Source organism: Gigantopelta aegis, chromosome 4 (genome assembly GCF_016097555.1).
Source record: "Gigantopelta aegis isolate Gae_Host chromosome 4, Gae_host_genome, whole genome shotgun sequence".
NCBI classification, from domain to species: Eukaryota; Metazoa; Mollusca; class Gastropoda; order Neomphalida; family Peltospiridae; genus Gigantopelta; species Gigantopelta aegis.
In genome coordinates this window covers 87,529,215-87,557,124 of record NC_054702.1, presented here as the reverse complement: position 1 = coordinate 87,557,124, position 27,910 = coordinate 87,529,215, and the positions used below count along the sequence as shown (strand labels likewise).

At 39.1% G+C, this 27,910-nt stretch overlaps 2 protein-coding genes across 3 annotated transcripts in view; both read right to left on the bottom strand.

The window, feature by feature from the left end:
- The window catches only part of LOC121371325 (interferon-induced protein 44-like), a 219,557-nt gene that overhangs the window by 171,745 nt on the left and 19,902 nt on the right, over nucleotides 1–27,910 (bottom strand). The window lies entirely within an intron of this gene.
- On the bottom strand, nucleotides 588–26,706 carry LOC121371324 (N-acetylgalactosaminyltransferase 7-like). The gene is made up of 12 exons (XM_041497128.1): nucleotides 26,544–26,706; nucleotides 24,615–24,774; nucleotides 23,643–23,781; nucleotides 21,598–21,764; nucleotides 20,909–21,116; nucleotides 20,581–20,754; nucleotides 20,048–20,165; nucleotides 18,974–19,093; nucleotides 18,267–18,488; nucleotides 3,688–3,786; nucleotides 2,663–2,785; nucleotides 588–805 (listed from the first exon to the last, which is right to left on the bottom strand). Exons 1-12 carry the CDS (start codon nucleotides 26,685–26,687, stop codon nucleotides 662–664), a joined length of 1,818 nt encoding a protein of 605 aa, XP_041353062.1. The 5' UTR covers nucleotides 26,688–26,706; the 3' UTR covers nucleotides 588–661.

Genomic DNA, 27,910 nt, shown 5'->3' with positions numbered 1-27,910 from the left:
TACCAAAACAAATGTTGACGCGCGAGGGTCAAATTCGTTGCGCGCGCTGACCAGAAACCAAAACTTTATTTTGTTTGGCCTAAACTGTGTCTATTCTACTTGCATATTGATATCAAGGATTGTCAGACAACCCAGTGATGAGTATGGTCAATTATATAAAATACAATAACTGAGAAATCGTTTCTAAGTTACCTCTGAATATCTATGTCTTGTACAAAGATTCGACTTTGAAAACGACAACCGTTATGTTGGTATAGCTTCTATCTTGATGTATGCTGGTGTACTGTAGTGGCAATATAGATGAAATTTCTAAGAAAGTTTAAGTTGGTTTTGTTTAACGACCTTAACATACTACGGCCTTTGATATACCAGTCGTGGGGCACTGGATGGGACGGGAATGGGCCCACCAAGGGGATTCGACCGTACGGCCAAAGAGCTATGAAGAACATCTTGTATGACAATCATAGTGGGTTTCATCTATATAGAGCCATATGGTTAAAATCTCTCGGAGGCCTTGATAGACAATTTTGCTGACAGGTTTGGCTACATAACAGTGAAATGTTGTTGAAAGGATGTTGTGTAAATAGTTTTAACGAAACGTATATTTATTGCATAATTTTTGCACACTCAATAATATGTCTCTGTTATGTAACTATATCCACTATTTGTCCTTCCATGGATAAACCTCTATGAAGTTCCATTGTTGAGTTCTGTTTTCTGGATTACATGGTTTTAATTCCAGAAAGAAATGTTTACTAGGTTCTACACATTTCTTCTCCTTCTTGTGAAATATAGCTCCAGTTTCCTATTGCAAAAGAAAATGAAAACGACTATCACACACAATTTTTAATTGACAGTAATATAACGGTGCGTGCGTGCATCTCTCTCTCTCTCTCTGTCTCTCTCTCTCTCTCTCTCTCTCTCTCTCTCTCTCTCTCTCTCTCTCTCTCTCTCTCTCTCTCTCTCTCTCTCTCTCTGTGTGTGTGTGTGTGTGTGTGTGTGTGTGTGTGTGTGTGCTATTGATATGCCTTTTGTTACCTTATGAATGTTTGTTTTTATTTAACGACGTCACTAGAGCACATTGATTTTTTTATCTTATCATCGGCTATTGGACGTCAAACATATGGTCATTCTGACACTGTTTTTAGAGGAAACCCGCTGTCGCCACATAGGCTACTCTTTTTTACGACAGGCAGCAAGGGATCTTTTATTTGCGCTTCCCACAGGCAGGATAGCACAAACCATGGCCTTTGTTGAACCAGTTATGGATCACTGGTCGGTGCAAGTGGTTAACACCTACCCATTGAGCCTTGCGGAGCACTCACTCAGGGTTTGGAGTCGGTATCTGGATTAAAAATCCCATGCCTCGACTGGGATCCGAACCCAGTACCTACCAGCCTGTAGACCGATGGCCTGCCACGACGCCACCGAGGCCGGTTGTTACCTTATGAAGTGAAGATGTTGCTATCTCCCTTTGACGGTATCCTACGATTAAGGCACACTTGTTTTAACTTCTAATACTAATGATAAACTTACTTCAGGACCGTAGCTAGCATGGGGGCTATAAAAAAAAAAATTAAAAAAAATTCGGAAAGCATTATAGAAACTTAAAGAAAAGGAGTTTTAAACTGTTAACTACCCCCCCCCCCCCCCAAAAAAAAAAAAAAAAAAAAAAAATCCTAGCTACGGCCCTGTACTTTATAATTAAATATCAGTAAATGAGCTCTACATTTAATTGAAATGATTTTTAATTGTCTTTGACTATACATTTCATTCCAAGTTAGTGAACGACTACATATAGAAAATAATACATGAGTGACCGTTAGATACCATTTATCTCACAACGAGTTGTTTTAAAATGTGTCTAACGAGCGAAAGCGATAAATAGTATCTAACGGAAACGAATGTATTATTCTATTTCTTACATATCCACAAAAACCAGGTTTGTTAACTTGAGACATGAGTGGCCCACAGCAATATATGACCTACTGAAACATGTATCTTATACTGAAGACTTTTATTTACTGAAGAATGCAAACTTCTGACGTTTGTTAACTTGAGACATGAGTGGCCCACAGCATTATATGACCTACTGAAACATGTATCTTATACTGAAGACTTTTACTTACTGAAGTATGTAATCTGCTGACGTTTTTGACAACCTGAACAAATCATTTATAGCCTATTGTTGCACATAATATATACTGAATGCTGCTACCTATTGGATTATATAAATATACTAACGTCAGTGACGTTGAAATAAGTCACTGGATTATATAATTTGCTGTGTAATCTATAATTAGTCTGTTTTGTTGTTTAACGACACCCCTAGAGCACACTGATTTATTTATCATCGGCTATAGCATGTCAAACAGTTGGTAACTTTGACATATAGTCTTTGAAAGAAAACCCGCTACATTTTTCCATTAGTAGCAAAGGGATCTTTTAAATGCACCATCCCACAGGCAGGATAACACATACCACGGCCTTTGATATAGTAACCAGTCGTGGTGCAATGATTGTAATGAGAACTAGTTATATGGGCCCACCAACGGGGATCGATCCTAGACCAACCACGTATCAGGCGAGCGCGTTACCACTGGGCTACGTCCCGCTCCGTGGAACCTACATACAGTTCTATTCTCTAAAGTCTGTGACTTACCTCGCGCCACTCCCAAGGACCAGACGGTGGCAGCCGACATCTTCCAATATCCAACTTGCCACCATGGGCGGTTATACAGAGTTCTCCATTACCTATTTGGCCGTCAACGTTCAATCGAAACAACTGCAAAATGTGCATAAGACACTGTTCAGTGCAGTTTATTCAGTGCTCTGTGGCTGTTACGAACTTGCAGTGTAATCAGTGGTCATGTTTAAAACCTGTGTTTAACTTGTACGAAGAAACCATTCTCAATACGTCATTGCATATAAATAAGTAAGCTAATGACGACAACTATGATGATGTGATGGTGGCGATGACAAGGCACCACATTACCATTTGTCGTGTCGTTAATTGTTGTAGTAGTTTAATATAGTCCGGTTTAGGAAATACTTCCTCATAAACAAATACGAAAACATTCATATATATGATTTTTTAAATCTTTCTTTGATGATTACTCGTAGTTTGACCTCTGTAGTATTTCAATACCCTATTGGTTTGAAGTTACTTATTATATGTAATACTAAACTTGATAACAACGTTGCAAGTAGTATAGTGTTACTTGTGTAATAGCAATACGAGACGTTGCTCTGGCATGACAAATTCGTGTCGACCTATGCGGGTTTTTACACGGTACTTGTCAGGTGAGAGCACTCCCTAAAATTATTAGTCACACCACCCTCTCGATAGTGTTGTGTTTTTCACAGAATATATTCTGACATAGAAATTGTATTGAACTGCATGCAGTAATTAATAATGGTGTGTGACCATAATGATGTAAGCTATTTTTGGACTTCTAACAAAAAGTTCTCTGCCCAAGGTTGAGGTTATTGTTGTTTTTTTCTGAGAAAGGAAACTACTTATGAGAGAGGAAACTGGACATACGACGTTCTTTGATAACCAACGTGTCAAGCACGGGTCATAACTGAAAATAACCTCCTTGTTCCACAAAGGGATATTGAACCTACAACGCAACGCATTTGTAATCACTGATATGAATCTAATTATTAATTAAAAGTAGAACAAACCTCAGATTCAGAAGACGTTTTCATACACGGTCTGTATATGATGTTTCCACTTGAAGAATGCCTGGTATTCCAGCACACATTATCATGTTTCAGTTTGACCTGTATAGAAAATGAAATCGTTTTCACCTAATATTCCTATAACAAATGCTTTTAATTTACACCATATTTATCATCACAAAACATTTTAACGTTACAAGTGCCATACTTCGCTATTTATTTTATTTTTTTATTTGCAATACCCCCCCACCCCCACCCCCCCACCCCGTTAAAAAAAACGCAGAGTACCAATTAATACATGACATTTTTCCCTCAAACAATCCTTGATTAACAATATAAAGTACATAGCAAATATTCATCATGTATCCACCTAAATAGTAGACAATACTATTCAAATTCAGACTGTGACGTCACATATTAACCTGTCGATTATCCTTGGAATAGTACATGAAATTATGTGAATATAAAATTTGTGGTATATAATTCAAGGTATAATCTTTAAATTTCAAAACAATTTTAGTGTAGTTATTATGCAACTTTGAGAATGCTCCTTTAATAGATCATCTAGCAGACGATGTCTATATTATGTGTATTATGTTGTCCATTTTTTTTAATGATGTAAGAGTTTTATATATATATACTTATATATATATATATATATTATATATATATATATATATATATATGTTAGGAAATATTATAGAGTGCATCCATCTATGTTCAAATGAATACAGTTGCTAAGTACAAATAATATTAAAGATTTGTGTAATTCAGGTAAATATCTATTGAAGGTATTAAAAAAGCCCCGTGAAACCTATGTTATTGTTACTTAGAGACAGTCGAATTGAACATGTTCTATTATATTCTCCTTTGATTGTAATAATGCTATTTGTAATAGCGCTATTTTTATTTGACACCTTTCATTCGTTGTCCAGCATGTTATGTGTATTTATACCTGATGAGCAGTTATTGCTCAAAGTTTCAAAAAGGAATATAAGAATATTAAAACTTCTTCAAATAGACAATTGATAACAATTAACCATTAATCCACTGTTCTGGGCAGACAGTCCAAATAGCTGATATGTGGGCCCAGGACAGCGTGCTTGACTCTTAACGGGATATAAACTAGCTCGAGTCACCTCTAACCCTCCCCTTATTGATATGATGTAGTGGAGGGTTAGGGGTATCAACATATCAATAAAGGGAGGGCTTGAGGTGACTCAAGCTAGATGTAAGCATGTAAATAACTATAAATGAAATAAAATAGACAAATGTCTATTCCGTACATCAATAAATATGAATATGAAAAAGCTATATTTACACATTATCAATTAATAAACCAATGCCGTAAACTATCCTTTTCATAAAACAACAACATATTAGCGTATAACAATAATCTCCCTTTCTTTGGTCGCAGGACAAAAACATGTAAACTATTTGAAAAACAAAATGTAAAATACTGAACACATTAAAAAAAAAAGAGTTTTAAATGGTGAACATTTCGTTGAATTTGTTTCTTGTTTTGTTTAACGCCGTTTCTGTTATCAGTGTATTCATATACTACTGCAAAATCAGTCTGTTTATATCTGACCGAAAAAACAAATGCAAGTTCAGTTTTGGTAATATAAGATTTTATCCATATACCTAATGTAGTAACATTTGACACATAGCTACAGTCATGAACACGTGCGAAGCTGCGTGCTTTTTACCGTTTACCGATTTGTCAAGAAAACGTGCACCTGGGTCACTGCCACGTGCTATGGACTTGAACAGGATACCAAATCGAAGTTTTGAATAGTACACATCGAGTTCACATTTCATTTCAACACGATTAACAAACAAAATGCCGCGAATGTACAAGTTGATGGAGTTAGGGCAATCGCAACGTCGCGTCGCCTAGCAATTTGGGATACATGAGTCAACGATAGCTCGTCTCAGAGCTACAGGAAGATTAGCTGACCATCCCAGGAGCGGACGTCTGCGCGTTACGTTGCCATGTCAAGATAGAGGCGTGCGTCTCGCACACCTCGGACGGCTACGGAGACGGCGAGTCAGGTTTTAAGCACACACCAGTGTGTTCACGAACGATTAGGAATCAGTTGCGGGAGTTCTACTTAGGCCACGACTTCCCTACGTTGATCCACAACTTACACTCAGGCGACGTCAACGTCGATTGCAATGGCTGCGTGCACATGCATCAAATCGGAAATGTTTTATTTAACGACGCACTCAACATTTTATTTACGGTTTACAGATATTGAGAAAGAAAACCCGCTGTCGCCACTTTATGGGCTAGTCTTTTCGATTGGCAGCAAGGGATCATTTATATGCACCATCCCAAAGACAGGATAGCACAGCCTTTGATATACCAGTCGTGGTGCACTGGCTGAAACGAGAAATAGCTCAGTGGGCCCACCAACGGGGATCCATCCCACACCGAATGTGTATCAAGCGAGCGCTTTACCACTCGCTTTACAGGTCAGATGTACATCAACGTGTCTCAGCGTCGAGGTGAGCTATATTCAGACGGTGCGTTAAAGAAAACGACAGATTTGGGGGAGGGTATGTTCTGGTTTAGGGGAATTTCTAATGACGTAAAAAGACCTCTCGTGGTTATCCAGGGCAATCTTACAGCCGTAAGATATCGGGAACAGGTCATCAGGCCTCACGTCCTTCCACTTATCCATGCGCATAACCTTACGTTGCAGCAGGATAACGCGAGGCCGCACCTATCAAGGTGTGACGGTACATGCACTTAATCTCTTTTCGCCTGTGGCGATATTAATTGTTTTAGAAGGCCGTGTGCAGTTCCAAATGCACTTAGCTAGGTGGGCAACTTGTTACGTAATACTTCTGCGCGATGGTCGTCTGATACACACCCAGCCCAGGTGCGGAGCCATGTGGCCAGTAGTTACGTAATACCTCTGCGAGTGCGGTTTTTACAACCGTGATTTGGCGACGATGGCGTCAGTACGTCTGACGATCAAAGAGAAAAATGCGTCTCTGGGAGAGGTGGAATATCAGATGATAGGGGGAGGACCGCCTTGTACCCCAAGGCGAATTTTCTGATTTTATAATAAATAGCTATGGTTTAGAGATATCTGAGAGAACGAAATAGGAAGCGTCCAGGGGGGACGTTAGTCCGTTTGGACTTTGGTAAATATCATTTCTGCTCTGTTGTATAAACTTGATGTGATTGATGTGACTTTAAATATTTTAATACTGTATTATACCAATATTCTTTAGACAGTGTCTTCGGTCATCTCACGAAGTAAATCGTAGACTTTTTGTTCTAACATTATACGAGTATTTGGTAATATAAAGCTTAGCCAGTCATCCTAGAAGACCTAGGTAAACTGTAGGTTATTGTCTTTATTGTGATAGGTACCAGTATTAATTCTGTGTTACAAGGTTATTGAATGAGTAGTTAGGGTTAATTAAAAATTAACCAGTTAGGAATAGAGCTGTAATTCCTTATTAATTAAGTTCCCCTGGAAGCGTTTCTCAATTATCACACGTGTGGGTGTTGTGTCACGGTGAAGTGATTAGCATATTGTGTAAACTAGACACCTAGAGATTAACTAATTAAGTGATCAGTTCTGGGTTGTTATTATTGTTGTTATTAATTAACTACTGCGGCAGTACATTTGTCAGCGTAGATTAATACAGATTCCAAAGTGTATTGCGTTTTTTTTCTTTTTTTTCTAGTGAACTAAACGTGCTATAATAATATATACTTTATATAAGATCGTATCTCTGATCATACCTAGACGAGCCAAAGCGGTTTTGAACTGCCCGTTACAGAGAGATCTAATAGATATACAGTTAGGAGAGATATTTGGATAATCGTGTTTTATTCAGTTACGGGTATTATAGAATCCCCGTGACAGGAGTAGAAAATTGGGGCGCTCGTCCCGGATCTGAAACGGGACATGCATATTTAGAAAAGTATTGTTTGTAAATGGGGGCTTTATAAATTATTTTTACAAATAACCAGAAGTAGCAACGTTGTTCACTAGAAAATTAATTAATAGTAAGTGCGTCATATCTAAACATGGATAAGAATTTGCTGGGTAGGCCTACGCTCAGTGTAGTGCAGATTAAGCGAGCACGTAAGGCCGAGTTAGTTGAAATCGCGGGTGAGCGAGAAATTGATTTAACATCAGCTAAAACCTTAGGAGATATAAGGACAATTATTATCCACGAAGTTTTTGGTGATAGTCCTGTTATGGAACACAGTGAGATTGTTCCAGAGATAGAGATAAATGAGTTAAGGGTGGAACAACAATTAGCTTTTAAAAAACTTGAGTACGAAAGAGAAGAACGTGCATTAGATAGAGAGAGAGAGAGAGAAAGAGAAGAGAGAGATAGAGAGAAAGAAGATAGAGATAGAGAAGATAGAGATAGGGATAGAGAAGATAGAGAGAGGGATAAAGAGAGAGAGAGAGAAAGAGAAGAGAGGGATAGAGAAGATAGACATAGGGATAGAGAATTCCAGTTAGAAAAATTAAAAGTGGAACATGAGTTAAAGTTGAATACTGAAGAAGTCAGACGAGAAGCCGGAAATGGGTTTAACATGTCGGAGGCTTATAGATCAGTGCCGGTATTTGATGACCAGGAGGTAGATATGTTCTTCCAAATTTTTGAACGGGCCGCTAAGCAGCTAAATTGGCCGCAGTCTAAGTGGACATTGTTAGCCGTGTCTAAGTTTAAGGGGAAGGCTAGTGTAGCTTATAATTCAATGAGTGATGAGTGAGCAAGTCAGTACGACCTAGTTAAGGCTGCGGTGTTAAGGGCGTATGAATTACGACCTGAGGATTATCGTTTACGGTATAGCGAGTTGAGAAAAACGCAGGGTCAGTCTTATAGTGAGTTTGTGGCTAAGAAGGCAGGGATGTTTGATAAATGGGTGATTTCTCATCAGGTAGAGTCATATACCGAGTTACGGGAGTTGTTGATCTTACAGGACATTAAAAATGGATTACCAGTTAGCTTACGTATTCATTTAGAGGATCGTGATGTCAAAAAGATAGAGGAGGCAGGCATAGTGGCAGATGGTTACGTGTTAATACACAAAGCTCAGGCAGTACCGGGTAGCTCTTTACAACAGGGTGATAAGAAGAAATTTCAGCCAGGTTTTTCTCGGGAAAGTAACTATCGGGGAGAGTCATCTAGTTGGTCAGCTAGTCAGGCAAGGAATGCACCTGGTGTGCAAAGTAAGGATAAACCTGCATTATCAGCCAATGCACGAACTTTTCGTCCACATTGCAGTTACTGTAAAAAGGATAACCATCTTGTCGGGGACTGTTTTAAAAGGAAACGCGATAATGCGCACGTGGTCGGTTTAGTGAGGTCAGCTCCGTTAGCGAGAGAGTTAATGGCTAGTCACATGGCAGAGAAAGTAAACCCGTATGTGTCCACTGGTATGGTTTGTGATGTGAAACAAGAGTTGTGTCCTAAGGCAATATCAATCTATAGAGATACCGGGTGTAGTCAGAGTTTGATCACGCAAGAGTGTTTAGCTGGTATTGAAAATTCAGACATAGGACGTAGTTTGGCCTTAACCTCGGTTACTGGAGAAAAAATGGTTGTTCGGTTACATAACGTTTTCTTGTGTTCGAAGTTTGTGACGGGACCAGTCATTATGGGTGTTGTGAAGGACTTGCCCGTTGAAAACAGGAGTTTTGTTGGGCAATGATTTGACTAGTCAGTGTTGTCAGCCGAAATGTGACCAATTGTTAATTAAAGACAGCACTTTACCCATAAAAGAGTGTGAGGTTGATGAGATTAGATATCCTGCGTGTGTAATGACTAGGGATATGACCAGTAGGTTATCACGGGACCCAGAGGATATTTGTGATTTGTCTGATACGTGTGTGAGCCATGAATTTGGAGTGGACGAGGTTATCAGTAAAATGGTAGATAAGTCAACTGAGGAATTAAATGTGGTGGAACCTGTTGATCTCCCGAGGAGGGGAATTGAACCAGTTGTGTTTCGTGGAGGGGATTTACCTTGTAATAGACAAGAGTTAATTCTAGAGCAGGGGGCTGATCCAAAATTGTTGGCAGTTCGCACTACCTTGTTAACTGTGGACAAGGGAGTATTAATGAATAAGAGAGTTAGGGATAGGAAGGCTAGGAAGCAACTGAGCCATGTTCAGAGCAAAATAAAATCAGTGTTTGATAGGAAGACTAAGAGTCGGGAATTTAAACCAGGGGATAAGGTGCTGCTGTACCTTCCCATTAAACGGGGTTCTGTGCAGAACAGGTATTTCGGGCCCTATGTTGTGCACAAACGGGTTAATGAGACAGGGTATGTGATAAACACTCCTGATAGGGTTAGGAAAAGTAGGTATTGTCACATCAATTTGCTAAAAGGTTATTTTGACAGACTGCCGATAGTTCCAGAGAGACCGGTCCAAATTGAGGGTCACTCAATTTCCTGTGATGACGTCAACACTGCCGAGAGAAAATTAACCAACAGCCGGATTCTAGCGAGAAAAGTTGACTACGTTGAAACAAGACAATGTTTCCATTTGTCAGAACCTTCCAACGATTACCAACCCCTTAAGCCAGGATGTGCGCTTGGAACCCAACGCTACACCGATTCGACAGCATGCCTATCGGAGAAAACCTGGAAAACGTGCGACACTGAAAAAGAAAGAAACGAAGTTCCAGTGGTCAGGTGAATGTGAGAAGTCATTCAACCGTATCAAGCAGATGCGCTACTCGTCTCCCGTGATGGCAGCACTAGACTACCGAGTGCCTTTCAAGCTAGCTGTGGGTGCCAGTGACGTGGGTGCTGGAGCTGTGCTGTTCCAAGAAGACGAAGACGGACTGGACCATCCTAATGAAAGCCTCCAACCAGAGAGTTTTGAGATGGAGTCTTCTTCTGAAAGAATACCCAATTACCATTGGACATATCAAGGGCACATCCAATGTAATCGCTGATGCCCTGCCCCGAAGTTGAACATTTAGATAATGTGTTGACATTCTTGATTTCTGTTTTGTTTATATATATTTTATTTTGTATACCAGGGACTCAGAGACTCAGTGTGATTACTGGTAGTCACCTTATTATTACATGTGTTATAAATGCCCGGATGCGTCGGTTAACGCACATTTTGTTTACATGTAGTATATTTCCCTATTCCTAGAGTAGAGGAAATATCCTTTTTGAGGTGGGGGTGTGTGACGGTACATGCTCTTAATCTCTTTTCGCCTGTGGCGATATTAATTGTTTTAGAAGGCCATGTGCAGTTTCAAATGCACTTAGCTAGGTGGGCAACTTGTTACGTAATACTTCTGCGCGATGGTCGTCTAATACACACCCAGCCCATGTGCGGAGCCATGTGGCCAGTAGTTACGTAATACCTCTGCGAGTGCGGTTTTTACAACCGTGATTTGGCGACGATGGCGTCAGTACGTCTGGCGATCAAAGAGAAAAATGCGTCTCTGGGAGAGGTGGAATATCAGATGATAGGGGGAGGACCGCCTTGTACCCCCGGGCGAATTTTCTGATTTTATAATAAATAGCTATGGTTTAGAGATATCTAAGAGAACGAAATAGGAAGGCGTCCAGGGGGAACGTTAGTCCGTTTGGACTTTAGTAAATATCATTTCTGCTCTGTTGTATAACCTTGATGTGATTGATGTGACTTTAAATATTTTAATACTGTATTATACCAATATTCTTTAGACAGTGTCTTCGGTCATCTCACGAAGTAAATCGTAGACTTTTTGTTCTAACATTATACGAGTATTTGGTAATATAAAGCTTAGCCAGTCATCCTAGAAGACCTAGGTAAACTGTAGGTTATTGTCTTTATTGTGATAGGTACCAGTATTAATTCTGTGTTACAAGGTTATTGAATGAGTAGTTAGGGTTAATTAAAAATTAACCAGTTAGGAATAGAGCTGTAATTCCTTATTAATTAAGTTCCCCTGGAAGCGTTTCTCAATTATCACACGTGTGGGTGTTGTGTCACGGTGAAGTGATTAGCATATTGTGTAAACTAGACACCTAGAGATTAACTAATTAAGTGATCAGTTCTGGGTTGTTATTATTGTTGTTATTAATTAACTACTGCGGCAGTACATTTGTCAGCGTGGATTAATACAGATTCCAAAGTGTATTGCGGTTTTTTTTTGTGTTTTCTAGTGAACTAAACGTGCTATAATAATATATACTTTATATAAGATCGTATCTCTGATCATACCTAGACGAGCCAAAGCGGTTTTGAACTGCCCGTTACAGAGAGATCTAATAGATATACAGTTAGGAGAGATATTTGGATAATCGTGTTTTATTCAGTTACGGGTATTATAGAATCCCCGTGACAGGAGTAGAAAATTGGGGCGCTCGTCCCGGATCTGAAACGGGACATGCATATTTAGAAAAGTATTGTTTGTAAATGGGGGCTTTATAAATTATTTTTACAAATAACCAGAAGTAGCAACGTTGTTCACTAGAAAATTAATTAATAGTAAGTGCGTCATATCTAAACATGGATAAGAATTTGCTGGGTAGGCCTACGCTCAGTGTAGTGCAGATTAAGCGAGCACGTAAGGCCGAGTTAGTTGAAATCGCGGGTGAGCGAGAAATTGATTTAACATCAGCTAAAACCTTAGGAGATATAAGGACAATTATTATCCACGAAGTTTTTGGTGATAGTCCTGTTATGGAACACAGTGAGATTGTTCCAGAGATAGAGATAAATGAGTTAAGGGTGGAACAACAATTAGCTTTTAAAAAACTTGAGTACGAAAGAGAAGAACGTGCATTAGATAGAGAGAGAGAGAGAGAAAGAGAAGAGAGAGATAGAGAGAAAGAAGATAGAGATAGAGAAGATAGAGATAGGGATAGAGAAGATAGAGAGAGGGATAAAGAGAGAGAGAGAGAGAAAGAGAAGAGAGGGATAGAGAAGATAGACATAGGGATAGAGAATTCCAGTTAGAAAAATTAAAAGTGGAACATGAGTTAAAGTTGAATACTGAAGAAGTCAGACGAGAAGCCGGAAATGGGTTTAACATGTCGGAGGCTTATAGATCAGTGCCGGTATTTGATGACCAGGAGGTAGATATGTTCTTCCAAATTTTTGAACGGGCCGCTAAGCAGCTAAATTGGCCGCAGTCTAAGTGGACATTGTTAGCCGTGTCTAAGTTTAAGGGGAAGGCTAGTGTAGCTTATAATTCAATGAGTGATGAGCGAGCAAGTCAGTACGACCTAGTTACGGCTGCGGTGTTAAGGGCGTATGAATTACGACCTGAGGATTATCGTTTACGGTATAGCGAGTTGAGAAAAACGCAGGGTCAGTCTTATAGTGAGTTTGTGGCTAAGAAGGCAGGGATGTTTGATAAATGGGTGATTTCTCATCAGGTAGAGTCATATACCGAGTTACGGGAGTTGTTGATCTTACAGGACATTAAAAATGGATTACCAGTTAGCTTACGTATTCATTTAGAGGATCGTGATGTCAAAAAGATAGAGGAGGCAGGCATAGTGGCAGATGATTACGTGTTAATACACAAAGCTCAGGCAGTACCGGGTAGCTCTTTACAACAGGGTGATAAGAAGAAATTTCAGCCAGGTTTTTCTCGGGAAAGTAACTATCGGGGAGAATCATCTAGTTGGTCAGCTAGTCAGGCAAGGAATGCACCTGGTGTGCAAAGTAAGGATAAACCTGCATTATCAGCCAATGCACGAACTTTTCGTCCACATTGCAGTTACTGTAAAAAGGATAACCATCTTGTCGGGGACTGTTTTAAAAGGAAACGCGATAATGCGCACGTGGTCGGTTTAGTGAGGTCAGCTCCGTTAGCGAGAGAGTTAATGGCTAGTCACATGGCAGAGAAAGTAAACCCGTATGTGTCCACTGGTATGGTTTGTGATGTGAAACAAGAGTTGTGTCCTAAGGCAATATCAATCTATAGAGATACCGGGTGTAGTCAGAGTTTGATCACGCAAGAGTGTTTAGCTGGTATTGAAAATTCAGACATAGGACGTAGTTTGGCCTTAACCTCGGTTACTGGAGAAAAAATGGTTGTTCGGTTACATAACGTTTTCTTGTGTTCGAAGTTTGTGACGGGACCAGTCATTATGGGTGTTGTGAAGGACTTGCCCGTTGAAAACAGGAGTTTTGTTGGGCAATGATTTGACTAGTCAGTGTTGTCAGCCGAAATGTGACCAATTGTTAATTAAAGACAGCACTTTACCCATAAAAGAGTGTGAGGTTGATGAGATTAGATATCCTGCGTGTGTAATGACTAGGGATATGACCAGTAGGTTATCACGGGACCCAGAGGATATTTGTGATTTGTCTGATACGTGTGTGAGCCATGAAATTGGAGTGGACGAGGTTATCAGTAAAATGGTAGATAAGTCAACTGAGGAATTAAATGTGGTGGAACCTGTTGATCTCCCGAGGAGGGGAATTGAACCAGTTGTGTTTCGTGGAGGGGATTTACCTTGTAATAGACAAGAGTATATTCTAGAGCAGGGGGCTGATCCAAAATTGTTGGCAGCTCGCACTACCTTGTTAACTGTGGACAAGGGAGTATTAATGAATAAGAGAGTTAGGGATAGGAAGGCTAGGAAGCAACTGAGCCATGTTCAGAGCAAAATAAAATCAGTGTTTGATAGGAAGACTAAGAGTCGGGAATTTAAACCAGGGGATAAGGTGCTGCTGTACCTTCCCATTAAACGGGGTTCTGTGCAGAACAGGTATTTCGGGCCCTATGTTGTGCACAAACGGGTTAATGAGACAGGGTATGTGATAAACACTCCTGATAGGGTTAGGAAAAGTAGGTATTGTCACATCAATTTGCTAAAAGGTTATTTTGACAGACTGCCGATAGTTCCAGAGAGACCGGTCCAAATTGAGGGTCACTCAGTTTCCTGTGATGACGTCAACACTGCCGAGAGAAAATTAACCAACAGCCGGATTCTAGCGAGAAAAGTTGACTACGTTGAAACAAGACAATGTTTCCATTTGTCAGAACCTTCCAACGATTACCAACCCCTTAAGCCAGGATGTGCGCTTGGAACCCAACGCTACACCGATTCGACAGCATGCCTATCGGAGAAAACCTGGAAAACGTGCGACACTGAAAAAGAAAGAAACGAAGTTCCAGTGGTCAGGTGAATGCGAGAAGTCATTCAACCGTATCAAGCAGATGCGCTACTCGTCTCCTGTGATGGCAGCACTAGACTACCGAGTGCCTTTCAAGCTAGCTGTGGGTGCCAGTGACGTGGGTGCTGGAGCTGTGCTGTTCCAAGAAGACGAAGACGGACTGGACCATCCTAATGAAAGCCTCCAACCAGAGAGTTTTGAGATGGAGTCTTCTTCTGAAAGAATACCCAATTACCATTGGACATATCAAGGGCACATCCAATGTAATCGCTGATGCCCTGTCCCGAAGTTGAACATTTAGATAATGTGTTGACATTCTTGATTTCTGTTTTGTTTATATATATTTTATTTTGTATACCAGGGACTCAGAGACTCAGTGTGATTACTGGTAGTCACCTTATTATTACATGTGTTATAAATGCCCGGATGCGTCGGTTAACGCACATTTTGTTTACATGTAGTATATTTCCCTATTCCTAGAGTAGAGGAAATATCCTTTTTGAGGTGGGGGTGTGTGACGGTTGAAGGCCATGTGCAGTTCCAAATGCACTTAGCTAGGTGGGCAACTTGTTACGTAATACTTCTGCGCGATGGTCGTCTAATACACACCCAGCCCATGTGCGGAGCCATGTGGCCAGTAGTTACGTAATACCTCTGCGAGTGCGGTTTTTACAACCGTGATTTGGCGACGATGGCGTCAGTACGTCTGGCGATCAAAGAGAAAAATGCGTCTCTGGGAGAGGTGGAATATCAGATGATAGGGGGAGGACCGCCTTGTACCCCCGGGCGAATTTTCTGATTTTATAATAAATAGCTATGGTTTAGAGATATCTGAGAGAACGAAATAGGAAGGTGTCCAGGGAGAACGTTAGTCCGTTTGGACTTTGGTAAATATCATTTCTGCTCTGTTGTATAACCTTGATGTGATTGATGTGACTTTAAATATTTTAATACTGTATTATACCAATATTCTTTAGACAGTGTCTTCGGTCATCTCACGAAGTAAATCGTAGACTTTTTGTTCTAACATTATACGAGTATTTGGTAATATAAAGCTTAGCCAGTCATCCTAGAAGACCTAGGTAAACTGTAGGTTATTGTCTTTATTGTGATAGGTACCAGTATTAATTCTGTGTTACAAGGTTATTGAATGAGTAGTTAGGGTTAATTAAAAATTAACCAGTTAGGAATAGAGCTGTAATTCCTTATTAATTAAGTTCCCCTGGAAGCGTTTCTCAATTATCACACGTGTGGGTGTTGTGTCACGGTGAAGTGATTAGCATATTGTGTAAACTAGACACCTAGAGATTAACTAATTAAGTGATCAGTTCTGGGTTGTTATTATTGTTGTTATTAATTAACTACTGCGGCAGTACATTTGTCAGCCTAGGTTAATACAGATTCCAAAGTGTATTGTGTTTTTGTTGTGTTTTCTAGTGAACTAAACGTGCTATAATAATATATACTTTATATAAGATCGTATCTCTGATCATACCTAGACGAGCCAACGCGGGTATATACTGCCTGTTACAGAGAGATCTAATAGATATACAGTTAGGAGAGATATTTGGATAATCGTGTTTTATTCAGTTACGGGTATTATAGAATCCCCGTGACACCCATCAACCGCAGATGCTCGCAAAATACTATTTTGATTGATGATACCGTCCATATTATATACATGTATTGGGAATAGTAATTGAGAAGTTCATCTCACGCCGATTTCAAATCCTCAGTGATAGTTCCAGCGTGTCAATCACATTACGTCCATGCATTTCAAAGTCACGCAGCCGTGTATGCAGATAAGAAGGAATTATTCGTTAGGAATATTTCATGAACACTATAATGGTTTAATTCAAATGTAATAATAATAATGCAAATAATGTAAATAGTAATGGGCGACTGGGCTATAATGGTAAATACGTATTATTACATATAGCCTGTTCAACGCTTCCCTTTAAGACGGTTTGTTTGATTTGTTTAACAACACCACTAGAGCACATTGATTTATTAATCTTCGGCTATTGGTCCCTGCGCGTGCTGTAACCTCACCGTGGTGCAGGGGTGTAACATTATCTTAAAGAATGGCCAATACAGCACAAATTGAAATTTTGAGTAAAAGTCAGTATCTATCTGTGATATTTGTACTTTTGCACAGTTCTTTACACTGTGTTTTTATTTAAATCGTGAATTTATTTGTTTGCTTTACCATAATTTGACACCCAATAGCTGATGTATTTTTCGTGCTGGGGTGTCGTTAAACATTCATTCATTCATTCTTCGGCTTTTGGATGTCAAACATTTGGTAATTCCGATATATTGTCTCAGAGAGGAAACCCGCTACATTTTTCCATTAGTAGCAAAGGATGTTTTATATGCATCATCCCACAGACAGGAGAGCACATACTACGGCATTTTATATATCAGTCGTAGTGCACTGGCTGGAACGAGAAATAGCCCAATGGGTCCACCGACGAGAATCGATCCCAAACCGATCGCGCATTAAGCGGACGCTTTACCACTGGGCTACGGTCCGCCGTGTCCACCCCCACCCCGCCCCCGAGACCCGGATTCTAATAAAACGAGCCCCGTGAATCAAACTTGAAAGATATTTTTGGCTTACTTTTTATTACATAGTTTCGAGGCCCATCGATAACACAGTTGAAGGGACGCAACCGTGTAAATAGTATTTTGCTTTCAATAATAGTCGTGGCGGGACGTGCCCAGTGGTAAAACGTTCGCTTGATGCGCGGTCGGTCTAGGATCGATCCCCGTCGGTGGACCCATTGGGCTATTTCTCATTACAGCCAGAGCTCCACAACTGGTGTAACAAAGACCGTGGTATGTACTATCCTGTCTGTGGGATGGTGCATATAAAAGATCCCTTGCTGCTAATAAAAAAAGTAGCCCATGAAATGGCGATAGCGGGTTTCCTCTCTCAATATCTGTGTGGTCCTTAACCATATGTCTGATGCCATATAACCGTAAATATAATGTGTTGAGTGCGTCGTTAAATAAAACATTTCCTTCCTTATACACACACACACACACACACACACACACACAGTTCAAGGGACGCAACTGTGTAAATAGTATTATGCTTTCAATAACAGTCAACAGGTTATTTAAATGAGTTCTTTGATGGAAATAGAAAATCGTTATGAAAAAAAAGTGTAATAAAACGTATATATGTAATGTAAGTCATGAAAACAGAAAAAGAAAAGAAAAAAAGAAAACAAAAACAACAATAACGTAATTATTACAACTGTAGAAACATAATGCTAATTTAAGCTTTAACTATTCAGCAACCACCAACTATTTAAAGTACTGCTTAAAACACTACTGATATAGTCTACATGTTGGTACCTTGTGGTTGTTTTAACTCAGGATTAATTGCATAAAATGTTTTAAAATATGTACATGTAGATCTATGTAATCACATGGAATTACCTTCCCCCATGCTTTGTTTCTAGGTGGCGCTGGAAACTTGTAGAACACGTCATAGGCTATATTTTCCATAAACCATTTGAATGATTTACAGTTTTTATCTTTCTTCATCTGGAGCTGCTTGCTGATGTTGGTGACGGGGTATCCGCGCAGCCAGGGCTGTATCGTGTAAAAATAGTCCTTATATTCGCCATCCATCCACACCTCCACGATACGGAGATAATTCTAAAGACAACGCATATGGAATGGAGGAATGAAGCTAAAAATCAAAACGAATAACATCAAAGCGAAATAAAAGGTAAATCAAACGTAAAAACAAAAAATAAACAAAATCACTCCTAACCCCCAAAATTAAATGAAACACACCAAAAATCAACAAAACATACACATGTTAAGAAGTAACTATATACGTATAACTATATATATATATTGTGTGTGTGTGTGTGTGTATGTGTGTGTGTGTGTTATACTCACATTTCAGTGCATTGGAATATAGTGCATAACAAATGTTATTTATTTATTCTGTTTTATGATTTTCATTTTCAATTCTGGTGCCTAATTCATTAAGCAACACCACGCCGTCTTTGCAAGACACATTGCACTGACTGGGAGTACGCAAAGTTGTGTGAGTTTAAATGTTTAACTTTTGCTTGATCAATGAAAAAACTGACAACTTTTTGCAATCTTTATTGTTTATGGTGTACACGTACCTGTTTGGTGTAGTGGATTTTAGTATTAATATTCACTTTCCTTGGCGGCACGTGATGTTTGTACACGTGACCAACCCTCGAACACGGGACCCACTCAACACTTCCGCCACACATCCACACCTAAAAACAATCATGGCTTCATTTGCATGGAAATACAGTTTACTTTGTTGTGATCAGATGTCATTAAACATTCTTTAAATCATGCAAGAGAAGTCCAACCCTCGAACACGGGACCCACTCAACACTTCCGCCACACATCCACACCTAAAAACAATCATGGCTTCATTTGCATGGAAATACAGTTTACTTTGTTGTGATCAGATGTCATTAAACATTCTTTAAATCATGCAAGAGAAGTCCAGATTTCATAAATTATTTAAACATACCTCGCTATGAAAATAAATGGAGGGAGTGATTAACTGCTACCCTAACAGATTATGGGGAGCCATTTTACCATGATGATGTTATATAAATTCACATACTAAGGTGAGTTAAAATTGCTCTCCTTGAATGAGTATCAGAGGAGTGATGGGGAAAGCATGATATGCATCTAATACTAGGCTTAGACTACCAACTGCCAGCAGAAAGCTAGCCAACTCGACAGTTGCGTTGTAATTTCTCCCAACTCCTGACTTACGACAGCAGCTCTCAGATTAACACCTAATGGATTATACGACAAAAATCGAGTTGTAAGAGCGCTCAGACTAGCAACTGGACAGTCGTAGAAGTGACAGCAGAAATTTGACCAACTTTCAGCTTACAGTTGTTAGTCTGAGCCTAGTATAACAACGACCAAGGATCGAAACAACAATAACAAAAATCTGTCAAGCCAAATAAGGCATTTCATTCAAATCTTTTTTTTCTTCTTAGAAATAATTAGAACTCTATCAAATACTTTAGAGTTTGTGGAAATTATTATGTATAATTATATTACATGCATAATTATTTATTACTGAAAACAATAAAATCAATTGGTGATATAAAAAAATAAAATATCTATAATACATATTTATCTAAAACAATAGTTTAATTTGTCTAGTTAACGAATGTCAAGCAGGTTGTAAATTACCCTACCTTAAAAGACAGTTCAAAGTTTTCTCCACCCCAGATTTCAAGTCCTGGGTCGTACGCGCCAAGTTCAAGGAAATAACGTCTGTCCATTGCCAGGAGACCTCCAGCATGCGTTGGCGACCTTTATTGAAATAGCACATACATATAACTCATTTACAACACAAACATAAACATTTTTGTTATTCAATGTTTTAATTTTAGAACTACAGGCACATATCATATTGAAAGGCAAATAGTTCTTGCGAAAACCAGAGCATTAGTGTTCATTTAGACTATCTTAAAAAGAAATGAGACATTTGGGGTGGGTTTTTTTTTGTGCATACCTATAATTCATAAAAGATATATACCAACGTGAATGGCTGTTGTAAATTTGTAAATAATGAAACATCATTTAACGTCATTCATTAAAATGGCAAGATTAGACATTTCAAAACAAAATTTAGGCATACCAAGATGGATTAGATACAGTCTGATAGAGAAAATGCAGATACAAGTACATGTATAAATTTGCAAAATAGAAAAGGCAGCACGTTTACCAATAAGGCTCACTGTCAAGTTTCCGTTTGCTGAGTTCCACTGGTGGTACCATACCCTCTTTGTAAAAGAACCCCCACTCAAACAGGCCCCGCAGATTGTATTTTCGGTACACACTTTTAAAACGAAATGTTTTCCAGTCGATGGAATCTACGATTGGAACTGCCACGATGGTCCTGAAATAAATTACGTTTGAATAACCTGTGCTTAATTAGGTAACATGAAAGAAGCTCACAACAGGCATATTAAGTACGCTCAATCAGAAATATAAAAAAATAGATTTATAAAAAGACAGACGAACAGACATTGAGACAAAGAGCAAGCACAAACCTGTCGTATGCAATTCTTGACAACAAAGGAGGCAGCCAGTTTGATTCACATTCACAATGAGCGTCAAGAAAAATAATCACGTCACCTGTGGCCAACATGGCTCCAGCTGTCCGAGATTGAATTAAACCTTTTCGTTTCGTATTTCTGTACAGTTTCACTTTTCCAGACCACCGTTTAATGTAGTTTTCCAGTTTTGCTCCAAAATGCTCTGGTTAATAAAAGTACATGTAAGTATTCATATGTGGAGGCAACGGATATAAACATCAAACATTGTAATTACCAAAAATACAAAATATTGCATTAAAAGCATTAGTTGTATAGTATATTTAGCATTTAGGAGAATAACAATATCGTAAAAACGCGATCTGAGTACATTGAATACGATGTATTTCGTGTGATATGCAGTACACCATGTTTCAGTATAACGAAGTTTTTACTAATATATATATATATATATATATATATATATATATATATATATATATATATATATATATATATATATAGCGTTTTACAAATGAACTCCAGATTTTTACTCAAAAAATGGATGTATAGCGTTTTACAACTGAACGCGTCACCTATATGTGGACAGGTATACGTAGCCAACACCTGCACATGTACACAAACACTTTCTCACGCAAATGCATACATATACATAAAGTTAGAAACATTGCATACACGTGTGTTACCTTTATCACTAAAATCATCGATGATGATAACCTCTGTAAGTAGTTGTTGTGGGGACGTGTTGATGACGCTGTGCACGGTACGGAGGAATGGTGACCAGCCTTCGTTAAACACCACGATAATAACGCTGGACGTAGGTAAGCTCTCTGGATAATGCCAGTATTTACACCTGAAATAAGAAACGCTGACATTAATACACTCTAATATACTTGTAATATAAATTATCTACCCCTTTAAATACATATATTATATTTTAAGAAAAAGGATGACCCAAGGGGAGGGAAAAAAGGAAGGAAATGTTTTATTTAACGACGCACTCAACACATTTATTTACGGTTATATGGCGTCAGACATATGGTTAAGGACCACACAGATATTGAGAGAGGAAACCCGCTGTCGCCACTTCATGGGCTACTCTTTTCGATTAGCAGCAAGGAATCTTTTATATGCACCATCCCACAGACAAGTTAGTACATACCACAGCCTTTTATATACCAGCACTGGCTGGAACAAGAAATAGCCCCAAGGAGAGGAGGACTGTCCCCTAAATATATTCAAGTGCCTCTTTTCCTGTGGTTTGTTTTTAATTTGTATTGGATTGCCATTTCATAAGTTGTATGCGCCCTATTTCCTGGATCTGTGAAAGAACAGTGAAGTAATGTGCTTTCATTAGCATGGGAACTCACGTCTACTCAGTGTTCATCTTGTTTTAAATTAGTTTAGTATATCTTTGCCTAATGTCGTAATCTACTGTTGTGAGTGATATTTCATACATCAAAATTTATCTCTTCTACAAATCTGCAAGCGCGATGTCACTCAGCCAGTAGTAAGTTCAGAAATTGATCTCTTCCACAAATCTGCAAGCGCGATGTCACTCTAGCCAGTAGTAAGTTCAGAAATTGATCTCTTCCAGAAATCTGCAAGCGCGATGTCACTCTAGCCAGTAGTAAGTTCAGAAATTGATCTTTTCCACAAATCTGCAAGCGCGATGTCACTCTAGGCAGTAGTAAGTTCAGAAATTGATCTCTTCCAGAAATCTGCAAGCGCGATGTCACTCTAGCCAGTAGTAAGTTCAGAAATTGATCCAGGATTTTTTGTCAGGGTCCCATGTCTGATGAGTGCCAATAAATCATACTTGGAATATTTTTTTTCAGGCCACTGAATGCTGCAATACACCAGTATTCAATTAATTTATTACAACAGACTTAATTTTATAATATGCATTGCAGGGGCGTAGCGTGATCTGGACCTGGGGTGGGGGAGGGGGGGGGGTGTTCGAATATGAACCAAGTGGACCTTTTTCTATTTTGTTTTTGCACCACCAGAAACTTCATATGTATAAACCTGTATGTTTTAGTTCTGAAAGCGGACCATTTGCTTCAGGGGGAGGGGGTTCGCCCGAACCCCCCTAGCCTACGCCCCTGCATTGGGAATTTTCAGTACCACTATGTTTTGAGAATGGGCCCATGTTCGGACACACAAAACGCCTGAATAAATCCCTGAAATTAAAAATAAATAACTACACTTCAATAACTCACTACAAGTGGTATTTACGAACCATCACAAGCTGGTGTATTTTTTGTTTTAATGTGTTGGCCTTTTGGTTTTAAACTAATCTTATTTCGTCATCAGCTAGCGGACATGTCTAATGGAGAAAAAATATGAAATGTTTGGCATTAGACAACGATATCCTACATATGTTAAATATCGATTTAAAAACATCTGATTTGGTAGCTGCATGGTCCAGGTACCACTGAAATTAACACTACCAAAACTAATTAACTATGCCAGAGCCGTATGTAATATGGCTTAGTTGGAAAAATATATTTACATTTCTTTTTAAAACTGATTTTTGTGCATATGTGAAAAATAAAAACTTTATTTGTCTTACAACTTGTTGTTTCAAAAGTATTAAACTCATTTTTGCTCGTCAGATACATGTACATCTTAAAAGAACCTGTTGTAAATGTTTGACATCCAATAGCCGATGAGTAATAAATCAATGTGCTCTAGTGATGTCGTTAAGAAAAACAAACTTTTCTCTTACTCGTCCAGCCTGAGATCTGCCGGGACTCGATCCAGGGCTATCTGGTCACTAGCCAGCATGTTGTAGCCATACTCTCTGTCTGATTGCACAACCAGTCGCGCGTCTTTGTCTGGAGTTATCACCCCTTCGCCGTATTCACCTACAAAATACACAACGTGACACAACAAATAGGTTTTTGACACTATACTATGTGCATGATTAATATTATCCAGTCATTCAAAAGTAGATACGAATGAACGAACTAACAAACGAATTAATTAATTAATGAAAAAAGAAAGCAAGATAGACAGAAAAAACGAATGAATGAATATTCAAAAAAATCTCATCACGAAAAACACAGCCTATTGGGAGTCAAATAATGGTAAATAGAAGAAGAAAAAAGAAAGAAAAAAAGAAAAAAGAAAAAAAGAAAGAAAAAAAAAGATTATCAACAGATGAATATCGATACAAAAACGTTGGTAGCTGCAGTATAATGTTATGCGAACGGCCTCGGTGGTGTTGTGGTTAAGCCATCGGACATAAGGCTGGTAGATACAGGGTTCGCAGCCCGGTACAGGCTCCAACGCAGAGCGAGTCTTAACGACTCCATGGGTAGGTGTAAGAACCCTACTCCCTCTTTTCTCTCACAAACCACTAGCAACAACTAAGCTGAGGTGTATGCCCAGGGTAGCGTGTTTTATTTGAACCTTAATTAGATAATAAGTTGAAATGAAAAAGAAATGTTATGCTAGTCTCAAACTGTCAACTGTTACGACGAAGTTGTCCAACTCGATGGTTGTGAATCGATTTGTAAGAGCGCTCAGACTAGCAACTGTACAGTCGTGAGAGCAGAAAGTTGGACAACTTTGTGATGGCTGTTGGTAGTCTGATCCTAGCATTAGGTCCTATGCAGTGTTTGCATAATATGATCGATTTATGTTCACCGTTGAATATGTTCCAGTAACAATTCTTTAAACAATATGTAATACACACCTGGCCCAGTACGTCCTTTTTCTCGTGGAGGTTCGTAGTTGCCGAGAATGTTGTCCTTGAAGACAGCAGAAGGACCATACACCACCTGGTGCGCTGACTTTGTCTCATTGGCGCTCTTGTCTGCTTTACCCCAGTCTTGTACGTATACAGAATCGTGTTCCTTGACACACAGAGCAAAATATTAACCACTTTTAGTCTCTGAACTGATTTAACTGAATTAAGTACTCAGTGACGGATCCTGGGGTGGGGGTGGGGTTCAGGGTCAGGTCAGTTCATAGAAGGGCATATTTCAAAATACTAGTTTTGGTGTTGGATGGAATATGAATCTTTGCCCTTGTATTCCTTTTAAGTCATCCACATAAGGAAGTAAAGTAATATGGTTTTGTAGGAGGCATAAGGAGCTGCATTAATACCATGCATGACAAATTCCGTAATTAAACCATTTTAAGTCAGCGAAGTTTAGATAGTTTTGGTGTCGGACACTGACAGAAATTAAAGACGACAACTTAATGGAATCAATGCAACATTCTATCAAAAGGTATATGAGGGAACTTTGATTAACTAATATTCTTTTTCATAATCAAGAAACATGTTTCAAATCTATATTAACAAACTTACTTCTTTGATTAACCCTTTGTCTTTTAAAAGCACTTTAGTTTTGGTGTCGGATAAAAATTATATTTTGGTGTGGGATGGAAATAAAATTTCACACTTTCCATTAGTGTAATTTTAATGAACATGTTATACCACACCGTGATATATATTTTAAAATGCTTTCTTCATCATTATACTCCATTAAGAAATGGCAGTCATGAATCTTAAAGGGACATTTCTGAATTTGCGGCAATTTTTAAAATATTATCGACTAACAGAGATTTTTTAACAATTGCAATTACATATCAAATATATTTTTTTTGGCATAAAATATTAATGGCTGTATATTAAACGTGTTTCTGATCGTTCTAATATTTGTACCAGGTTAAATTTCAGTTTATTTCCTAAAATATGTTTGTTTCGTACGTACGAATAAAAGCTTTAAGACAAAATCCAGTTTGGGCTTTTTACAAATGAAAATATATTTAATATGTACGTTTAATCGTAGAAATAGTTTACTAGTCGAGAACATCTTACAATGCAGCAAACTCAGGAATGTCCCTTTAAAGAGGTATTTGTGACTTTACAGACATTTATGCACGCCCCCTGCTAACAAAGCTTTTAATGAATACATAATAACTGGACATTTCCTTAGAATATTAATGTTTGTATACCGTGTATTTCTGGTATTCCTAATGTTTATAGTAGCTTATAGTAGTGTTTACATATACAAACTTACTGAAGGCAAAATCCAGTTTGAGCTGCTAATTTAAAAGTTTGGGCCTGGTGTTGACTTCTTTTGAAATATGCCCAGGTTAAGCATACTCTGGCCACTCCAGCTTCAGTTGGAAGCCAATGCCCCCTATCCTTAACCCCTCGCTTCCGACGCCTATGAGAAAAAAGTTTTTATCGGCTATTTGATGTCAAACATTTGGAACATTTTTTTTCCATTATTAGCAAGAGGTCTTTTATATGGATGATATGAGACAGGATAGCACATACCACGGGTTGGTGCACTGGATAGAACGAGAAATAGCCAAATGGGCCCACCAACGGAAATCGACCCTAGACCGACCGCGCACCAGGCGAGTGCTTTACCCCCGGGTAACGTCCTCCCCACCCCCCACTCCTACTAGAAATGAAAAATGTATACTCGTCCTTGTTAGACGCCATTTTCATTATGATTTATTGTCCAGCTCTTCAAGTATAAATGCTACGTCAGCCATATGTCAATAAATCTGTCAGCAAACTCCCATCAGTAGCTTTAGGGAAATGTTTCAGAAGTGTGATATGATGTAGGGACGACAAGCAGGCGGTAATAAATATGTTGTTTACCTGCTCGGTGTCGTGTGCAAGGCGATTGAAAACGTCTGACTGTTTTTCTATGTTTACACTAAACATATACGGCCCAAGTAGAAGCAAACAAATCATCAGTATTCCGAACTTCAGGAAAATCTTCCTTCGTAAAAAAGTATACATTGTCAAGTAGTAACCTAGTTCACATATTCTGATGCATTTCAAAGCGTCGCGTTTCTTTGTTAAGGCTTGAATGAATCGATTTCGTGTTCGAGTCTCAAGTCGGCATACGAGTATATTGATTTATAAACCCAACGTGAAGTCAGCTGCGTGTTATTAATCCAAATGTCAACACATTAGTGGAACACAATAGTTGTTTGTTAGTTAGTTAAAGCCAAAGTCTGTTTCGTTTTGCAAAACATTTGGTAATTTTGACACGTTATCTTTAGGGGAAAGAAAGAAAGAAAGAAATGTTTTATTTAACGACGCACTCAACACATGTTATTAATGGTTATATGGCGTCAGACATATGGTTAAGGACCACACAGATTTTGAGAGGAAACCCGCTGTCACCACTACGTGGCTTATTCTTTCCGATTATAGCAAGGGATCTTTTATTTGCGCTTCCCACAGGCAGGATAGCACAAACCATGGCCTTTGTTGAACCAGTTATGGATCACTAGTCGGTGGAAGTGATTTACACTTACACATTGAGCCTTGCAGAGCACTCACTCAAGGTTTGGAGCTTTAGGGGAAACCCGCTACATTTTCCACAGACGGAACAACACACACCACGGTCTTTTGGACACTGATTGTGAGGGGAATATCTCCAATCAGAGAATGGATCTACCAAGAGATCTGTTCTTGCGTCCTATGCTTTTCATGGTATTAGCAGGCAGTGAGTACTCGTCCCCACCACCCCCCTCCCCCCCCCCCAAAAAAAAAGGAGAGCAATGCTTCTTTAGACGATAACCCTTCTGTCACAAATGTACTTTTATTAGCGAAGTTATTTCGACTTTGGAGGGAGAGAGAGAGAGAGAGAGAGAGAGAGAGAGAGAGAGAGAGAGAGAGAGAGAGAGAGAGAGAGAGAGCGGAGGGGGGGGGAGGGATGAGGAGAGGACAGAAAGAGACTTGAGCGAAGGCTAGGGAAGGAAATGAAAACAGACAGAAGGGGAGAGAGAAAAAGAGGGTGGGGGGGGGAGAGAACAGAAAGAGCGTTGAGCGAGGGCTACGGAAGGAGATGAAAACAGAGAGAGGGAGGGGGGGGGAGAAGAGTACAGAGAGAGAGAGAGAGAGAGAGAGAGAGAGAGAGAGAGAGAGAGAGGCAGAGGCAGGCAGGCTAGTCTTACCGAAAAACGGCGCTACCCATCCACAACGATAGGGCAGTTTATACCACGCCTGTAATG